Source organism: Dicentrarchus labrax, unplaced genomic scaffold, assembly GCF_905237075.1.
Source record: "Dicentrarchus labrax unplaced genomic scaffold, dlabrax2021, whole genome shotgun sequence".
Lineage (NCBI taxonomy): Eukaryota > Metazoa > Chordata > Actinopteri > Moronidae > Dicentrarchus > Dicentrarchus labrax.
This window is the reverse complement of record NW_026136719.1, coordinates 2,128,154-2,137,621: the sequence shown is the minus strand read 5'-3', so window position 1 is coordinate 2,137,621 and position 9,468 is coordinate 2,128,154. Positions and strand designations below refer to the sequence as shown.

The 9,468-nt window shown below is 42.8% G+C and overlaps 1 protein-coding gene across 1 annotated transcript in view; it reads right to left on the bottom strand.

Annotated features, from left to right (window-relative positions):
- Nucleotides 1-9,146, bottom strand: part of LOC127351037 (rho GTPase-activating protein gacK-like) — an 11,625-nt gene extending 2,479 nt beyond the window's left edge. Inside the window, exons 1-3 of the mRNA XM_051378202.1 lie at nucleotides 9,054-9,146; nucleotides 8,677-8,927; nucleotides 1,370-1,515 (exon numbers count right to left, since the gene is read on the bottom strand). Of these exons, the coding sequence (XP_051234162.1) occupies nucleotides 1,370-1,515; nucleotides 8,677-8,927; nucleotides 9,054-9,064 (408 nt within the window). The 5' untranslated portion in view covers nucleotides 9,065-9,146. The remainder of the gene's footprint in view (nucleotides 1-1,369; nucleotides 1,516-8,676; nucleotides 8,928-9,053) is intronic.
- Nucleotides 9,147-9,468: the final 322 nt, after the last annotated feature.

Here is a 9,468-nt window from a genome sequence, read left to right as displayed (position 1 = left end):
CACACACAGTAACAAACACACACAGTAAACACACAATAACACACACAGTAACACATACACACACAGTAACACACACACAGTAACAAACACACACACAGTAACACACACACAACACACACACAGTAACACAGTAACACACACACACACACACAGTAACACACACACACACACACACACACACACACACACACAGTAACACACACACACACACACACACACACACACACACACACACAGTAACACACACACACACACACACACACGCACACACACAACACACACACACAGTAACACACACACACACACACACACACAGTAACACACACAACACACACACAGTAACAAACACACACAGTAACACACAATAACACACACAGTAACACACAATAACACACACAGTAACACACACACACACACAGTAACAAACACACACAGTAACACACACACACAGTAACACACAACACACACAGTAACACATACACACACAGTAACACACAATAACACACACAGTAACACATACACACACAGTAACACACACACAGTAACAAACACACACACAGTAACACACACACACACACACACACACACACACACACACACACACACACACACACACACACACAGTAACACACACAGTAACACACACACACAAACACACACACACACACAGACACAGCACACACACACACACACACACACACAGTAACAAACACACACAGTAACACACACACACAAACACACACACACACACAGACACAGTAACACACACACACACACACACAACAAACACACACAGTAACACACACACAGTAACAAACACACACACACACAGTAACAAACACACACAGTAACACACACACACAGTAACACACAATAACACACACAGTAACACATACACACACAGTAACAACACACACACAGTAACACACACACACACACACACACACACACACAGTAACACACACACAGTAACACGCAGTAACACACACACACACAGTAACACACACACACACACACACACAGTACACACACACACACACACACACACATACACACGCACACACACACACACACACACAGTAACACACACACAGTAACACACACAGTAACACACACACACAAACACACACACACACACACACACACAGACACAGTACACACACACACACACACACACACACAGTAACACACACACACACACACACACAGTAACAAACACACACAGTAACACACAGTAACACACACACACACACACACACACACACACACACACACACACACACACACACACACACACACACACACACACACACACACACACACACACACACACACACACACACGCGCACACACACACACACACACTGACCTGCAGGGACCCAGACCACCTGTCAGACCAGTTGTGGCCCCGCCCACCTCCAGTGAGCTGGAGCGCCACTTCCTGTGAGCGGTGAGTGGCACTGAGCTCTACAGAGCGGTTGGTTGCCGTAGCGACGCTGCCTCCTGCTGGTGAGTCTGTGAACAACCTTCAGATCAGAAACTGCAGCAGTTTGAGCTCCAATAATAACAATAATAATAAAAATAACAATAACAATAATAACAACAACAATAATAAGAAAACTAACAACAGTAATAACAATTAAAGCTGCAAGCAGCATTGGGCGGGACCTCGCACTCCACACAACTCGGGCGTGCTGCGGCCACATCTCGTTACACGTGGGGACCACAACATGAAATTTCACGTAAATCAGCTCAAAATCGCCATGCAGCGCTTACTTCCTGTTGCCAGTAGGTGGCGCTATCACTATGTGTGAATGCTGTCATGTAGACGTGTTCAAGGCGAGAGTGTTATCAAACACGTGAAGTTTCATTGAGATTGGACCACGTACGCTGAAGTTATGAGGACGTGTTCAGGGCGAGAGTGTTTCAGAATATATGAAGTTTATCGGAGATTGGAGATTGCACACTGAAGTTATGAGTGCTGTTTTATGGCGAATCTGCTGAAATGGACAAGTTGTCACTGGTACGCGGTTCAATGTACAGTCACAGCTCAACTTTTCAATCAGTTTGTATGACCACAGAATTCAAAATGGCCAGCTTTGACGGCACGCCACGGACACACCTTTCGACGTACATGCACAAATAGCACAACTCTTAATCAGGACCATTTTTTGACTGTACTCACAAATTTTGAAGTAGATCTGATAAATTTCCTAGGAGGAGTTCGTTCAAATACAACGTGAAATGTCAGCCAAAAGTGAACATGAAAATCAAAATGGCCGACTTCCTGTGGGTTTTCGGGTATGGGTCCCAGAGGCTTTTTTGTACGTCCCGGCATGTTACACGTGCCTACAGAGTTTCGTACATATCGGTGAAACGTGGCGCCGGGGCTGCTGTTTTTTTTATCCTGTAGGGGGCGCTACAAACACGACAAACACGATTTTTGGTATGTGAGCTTCAGGCACCACTCTACACGTACCCTGTGAATTTCATATTCATAACTATTACGGTCTCCGCAAAGTGATTTATCATGCCACCAGTGGATAAACGTACAGTCACAAATAGCACAACTTTTGATCAGCAATGTTTTTTAACTGTACTGACCAATTTTGACGTTAATCCGATAAATTCCCTAGCAGGAGTTTGTTGAACTACAACGCAAAAAAACGTTGAAAATCACTGCGAAATGGCAGAAATGACATAAATGCTTGACATACGATTCAACCTGGCGAAATTTGACAGCACGTCACAGACACGCCCTTTAACCCTTTAAGCGCAAAAGTCGCAAAATTGCGACAGGACGCGGTACTGAATCAAACAGCTGTTTTCTCCCAATAGAGTGTTATATCTCATTCATACTCCCCTCCACTAGTTGGCAGACATCCCGTACTTAGACCTTAGCTCAGAAAAATGTCATGTTTCAATGCTAAATGTTCGAGGAAGTCCCGTCCAAACTGTTGGGTGAGAAACTGGAAATAGTCTGCCACGGCGCTATTTATGCTGAAGCGGTATTGCTGGATTTAGGAGTTATTGAGACGAAATAAACGAAAATGGCAAGCAAAAAGTTGACGCTTAGGGAAGTGATGGGTCTCCTATTAGCTGATCCTGATTCTGAAGGGGAAAATCTACCTTTGGGAGATGACGGCCGGTCGTTTAGTGAGCGTGATAGTCACAGTGCATCTTTGCACCGGCGCTGCCGGGCAGAGCGGGGAAAACACACAAGCACAAACACATGACCCTTTGCCCAACATAGGTGGGATTACTACACGAACTCGTAGTATCAGTAGGGGAGCTAATGGATGTGGTAGAAGTAGCTGGGGTGGTGAGAATAGCGCTGGGACCAGCGTTAGTGTGCACTCTTTCTACCGCGCCGGTCACAGTGCGTCCATGCGATGTGTACCTGTCCATTTGTTAGGCTATGTGGTGGGGTCTCAATATTTTTCATATTGTCTCTGTACTGTGCCTTGCAATGAGAGGTTCCACACTCTACAAATACTACAAACTTTTATCTGGATAGATCAGATTAGGCCTCTGCAGCTAAAAGACGCCTACTGTTATTATTATTATCATATTATTATAATGATGATGATAATAATAATAATAATAATAATAATAATAATGAAGAAGAGAATAAAAAAGAAAAGAAAAAGTGTCCTCCAATAGGAGGGGTGGTAGTGGGTAAAAAATCATAAAAAACGCCTACTGTTTACATGAGTTAGAGCAACATACTTTGATAATGACCAATTTGGAAGCAGATCAGATGAATAATAATAACTGAAAATTCAGAGAACGTAGTGTTCTAGAGGGGTAATAGGGTACTATGAGCTCTTTAAGATATGAAGGGGCCTGACCATGAAGAGCTTTATAGGTGAGGAGGAGGATTTTAAATTCAATTGTACATTTTACAGGGAGCCAATGCAGAGAAGCTAGTACAGGAGAGATGTGATCTCTTTTTCTAGTTCCTGTCAGTACTCGTGCTGCAGCGTTCTGAATTAATTGGAGCGTTTTAATGGACTTATTGGGGCAACCTGATAATAAAGAGTTGCAGTAATCCAGCCTTGAAGTAACAAATGCATGGATTAGTTTTTCTGCATCTGTCTGTGATAGGATGTGTCTAATTTTTCTAATATTACGTAAATGAAAGAAGGCAGTCCTAGAGGTTTGCTTTATGTGGGAGTTAAATGACAAATCCTGATCAAAGATAACTTCAAGATTCCTGACAGTGGTGCTAGAGGCCAAGTTAATGCCATCTAGAGTAACTATATCTTTAGACAGTAAGTCTCTAAGGTTTTTGGGGCCAAGAACAAGAATTTCAGTTTTTTCTGAGTTTAACATCAGAAAATTGCAGGTCATCCAGGATTTTATGTCCTTAAGACATGTCTGTAATCCAGATAATTGATTAATTTCATCGGGCTTGATTGATAGATATAACTGCGTATCATCTGCATAACAGTGAAAGTTAATGGAGTGATTCTTAATAATGTTGCCTAAAGGGAGCATATATAAAGTAAATAGTATTGGTCCAAGTAAAGAACCTTGTGGAACTCCATGACTAACTGTAGTATTTATTGAAGATTCATCGTTAACATGTACAAACTGCGAGCGATCTGATAAATATGACTTAAACCAGCTTAGTGCGGTTCCTTTAATGCCAATTTGATGCTCAAGTCTCTGTAAAAGAATATTATGGTCAATGGTGTCAAATGCAGCACTAAGATCTAATAATACAAGTACAGAGACAAGTCCATTGTCAGAAGCAGTCAGAAGGTCATTATTAACTTTAACCAGAGCTGTCTCTGTGCTATGATGAACTCTAAATCCTGATTGAAAATCCTCAAATAAACTATTGTTATGTAGAAAGTCACACAACTCTTTGGGGACTACTTTCTCCAGAATCTTAGAGAGGAACGGGAGGTTAGAAATCGGTCTATAGTTGGCTAAAACCCCTGGGTCAAGAGTGGACTTTTTAAGAAGGGGGTTTAATTACAGCTACTTTAAAGGACTGTGGTACATATCCTGATAATAAAGAAAGATTAATCATATCCAGTAAAGAAGTGCCAATTAAGGGAACAACTTCTTTAAGCAGCCTAGTTGGGATCGGGTCTAATAGACAGGTTGTTGGCTTCGATGAAGAAATGATTGAAGTTAACTGATGAAGATCGATAGCAGAAAAACAGTCTAAATATATATCTAAGTTTACAGTGGCAGAAGTCCCTGAACTTGGAGAGCCACTGATAACTGTTGATGGCAGTTGGTGATTAATTTTCTCTCTAATAGTAATAATTTTATTATAGAAGAAGCTCATGAAGTCATTGCTACTTAAGTTTATGGGGATATGTGGCTCAATAGAGCTGTGACTCTATGTCAGCCTGGCTACAGTGCTGAAGAGGAACCTAGGGTTATTCTTATTTTCTTCTATAAGTGGTGAGTAATAGGCTCCTCTGGCATTACGGAGGGCCTTTCTATAAGTTTTAAGATTATTTTGCCAATTTGAGCGATATTCTGATAATTTGGAAGAGCGCCATTTCCTTTCAGATTTCCTAGCTATTTGTTTTAACTGGCGGGTTTGGTGGTTATACCAAGGTGCTAGTCTCCTATGTTTTAATAATTTCCTTTTTATAGGAGCGATAGAGTCTAATGTTGATCGTAGTGAGCCTGTAGCACTCGACAAGATTAGCAATTTCAGAGGGACTAAAGTCGTTATAGGACTCTGTTAAATTCAGACATGGCATAATGGCTTATAATCTAATAGTATGAATTCAAAAGTTATTAAATAATGGTCAGATAGGAAAGGATTATGTGGGAAGACTATTAAATGTTCAATATCAATGCCATATGATAGAACAAGGTCAAGAGTGTGATTAAAACAATGAGTTGGTTTATTTACACTCTGACAGAAGCCAATTGAGTCTATTAATGATATAAATGCATTACTAAGGCTGTCATTGTCAACATCCACATGAATATTAAAATCACCTACAATAACTACTTTATCTGATTTAAGGACTAAACTTGATAAAAACTCTGAGAATTCAGATATAAAATCAGAGTACGGTCCAGGAGCATGGTACACTATAACAAATAGAACTGGCTGCAGTGTTTTCCAGTTTGGGTGAGAAAGACTAAGAACAAGGCTTTCAAATGAATTATAATTTAGTTTAGGTTTAGGGTCCATTAAAACGCTCGAATCATATATAGCTGCTACTCCACCTCCTCGGCCTGTGCCTCGAGGAATGTGAGTATTAATATGACTGGGGGGGTGGATTCATTTAGGCTAACATACTCCTCGTGGGACAACCAGGTCTCAGTAAGACAAAGTAAATCAATATCATAATCTGATATTAATTCATTCACTAAAACAGCTTTAGAGGACAGAGACCTGATATTTAACAGCCCACATTTCATTCTCTTATTTTGTGCTACTGAGGAGATGGTTTTAATTTTTATTAGATTTTTATGTTGAACTCCTCTTGTTTTTATTTCTTTAAATAATTTAGGTGGTCGGGGGACAGACACAGTCTCTATGGGGTTTTGGGTGGGTGACTGTTCTAAAGAAAGCGCAGAGAAGTGTGTAAGACAGCAGCTCTGCTTCCTGGTCCTAACTCTGGACTGTCAGGTTTTAGAAATAAACTTCGCCATATTTCTAGATAAGAGAACCGCTCCATCCAAAGTGGGATGGATGCCGTCTCTCCTAATCAGACCAGGTTTTCCCCAAAAAGGCTTCCAGTTATCAATGAAGCCCACATCGTTTTCTGGTACTGTTGGGTCTCTGTAATTAATGTTTTAAAGAGTTCGGTCTAGACCTGCTCTATTTGAAAAGTGTCCTGAGATAACTTCTGTTATGAATTGGCGCTATACAAATAAAATTGAATTGAATTGAATTGGACACCACCTCGACAGCCAGCGGTGGAATGACGACATGCGGCTATACATGTCATCACTGGTCACATTGGGCAGGGGTCCAGAGAAAACTACGGAGTCCGACATTGTTTTAGCATAATTACACACCGACTCCACATTAATCTTAGTGACCTCCGATTGGTGTAAACGGGTGTCATTACCGCCGACGTGGATAACAGTCTTACTGTATTTACGATTATCTTTAGCCAGCAGTTTTAAATATGATTCAATGTCGCCCGCTCTAGCCCCAGGGATACATTTAACTATGGCCGCTGGCTTCACTAACTTCACGTTTCTGACTATGGAGCTGCCAATAACCAGAGTTGGTTCCTCAGCGGGTGTATCGCTGAGTGGGGAAAATGTATTAGAAACGTGAATGGGTTGGTGGTGACCTGTGGGCTTTGGTGTTTTAGTCCACCTTCGCTCAGTCACCCAGCCTCCCTGTCTTCCCGGCTGTTCGGGAACTACCGGGGGAACTACTCTGCCCTGCTCTGACAGAGCTACAGCACCAAACAGTGTACACAGAGCAGGAAGTAAACCGGAAATGAGTCTGTACGCTTACCGTAGCACGTCCAGGTCTAGTGGCAGGGTAAATCACTGTGCGGAGACCGTAATAGTTATGAATATGAAATTCACAGGGCACGTGTAGACTGGTGCCTGAAGGTCACATACCAAAAATCGTGTTTGTAGCGCCCCCTTCAGGATAAAAAAAAAAGCAGCCCCAGCGTCACGTTTCACCGATATGTACGAAACTCGGTAGGCACGTGCAACGAGCCGAGACGTACAAAAAAGCCTCTTGGACCCATACTCCAAACCCCACGGGAAGTCGGCCATTTTCATTTTCATTTTCACTTTCGGTGAACTTTTCGCATTGTATTTGAACGAACTCCTCCTAGGGAATTTATTGGATCTACTTCAAAATTTGTCAGCACAGTCAAAAAATGGTTCTGATTAAAGGCTATTTGTGCATGTAAGTTGAAGGGCGTGTCGGTGGCGTGCACTGAAATTTGGCCATTTTGAATTCTGTGCTCATTTTCTGTGATTTTTCCCGTTGTATTGGAACGAACTCCTCCTAGGGGATTTATCGGATCAACTTCAAATTTAATCAGCACAACCTAAAGACATTCATGATTAAAAGTTGTGCTATTTATGACATTCTGTCAAACGGCGTGCCCATGGCGTTGTGTTGAATTTCGACCATTCACCATAAACAGACTCAACTTCAGTGTACAATGTCCAATCTCCACTAAACTTCACATATTCTGTAACAGTCCTAGCCTGAACACATCCTCACAACTTCAGTGTACATTATCTGATCTCAACGAAACTTCACGTTTGATAAGAGTTCCGCCCTGAGCAAGTCTACATGACAATATTCAGACAAATTGGTAGCACCACCTACTGGCAACAGGAAGTAAGCGCCGCGTGGCGATTTTCAACTGATTTACGTGAGATTTTCATGTCCTGGTCCGCATGTGTTACGACCACACGCGACGCGGCCGCAGCACGCCCCGAGTTGCGTGGAGTGCGAGGTCCCGCCCAACGCTGCTTGCAGCTTTAATTTTCTGAATGGAGTTTGGTGGATCAGGGCTATGCTAACATAGCTCATAGTTAACTCTCTATTCATGTCTTTGTAGTGACTTCATAATCTAGCGGAGAGAGGAGGTAAACAAACAAACAAATAAACAAACAAACAAACAGACAAAAATTGTGCTCAAAAATAAAATCTGCAGATTAACTGTCAATAAAAGATCATAAATATAAATGATCTCTGACCTGAGGTTAAAGTCAGCAGTCTGCAGCTGTCTGACAGCAAAGGTCGGTCCTGCTCCTCCTCCTCACGCTGCCTGGAGTCCCGACTGAAGGTGACTCTCTTGCTCCTGATTGGTCTTGACCGAAGACAGGAGCGAGGAGGCAGAGCCACAGGACCGCTGTCTGCAGACCCCGCCCTCTCACTGTTTGATTGACAGGAGGAGGAGCTGATCTCACCTTCATCACTGCTCCTCATCTGGAGGAGATGCCCACTCCTGAGGAGACAACAACAATGTGAGGAGAACAGGAGGAGGAGAGGAGGAGAGTAGTTGTAGAAAGAGAGGAGGAGGTAGAGGAGGAGAAGAGGACTCTCTGTTATGTAGGTTAATGACTCAACTGACAGGAAACTCATGATCAGTAGCAGCTCTGGTCTGGATCCGGTCTGTGGTCTGGATCCGGTCTGTGGTCTGGATCCGGTCTGTAGTCTGGATCTGGTCTGTGGTCTGGATCTGGTCTGTAGTCTGGATCTGGTCTGTGGTCTGGATCCTGTCTGTGGTCTGGATCCTGTCTGTGGTCTGGATCTGGTCTGTGGTCTGGATCTTGTCTGTGGTCTGGATCTGGTCTGTAGTCTGGATCCTGTCTGTGGTCTGGATCTGGTCTGTAGTCTGGATCCTGTCTGTGGTCTGGATCTGGTCTGTAGTCTGGATCCTGTCTGTGGTCTGGATCTGGTCTGTAGTCTGGATTCTCTCTGTGGTCTGGATCCTGTCTGTGGTCTAGATCTGGTCTGTAGTCTGGATCCTGTCTGTGGTCTGGATC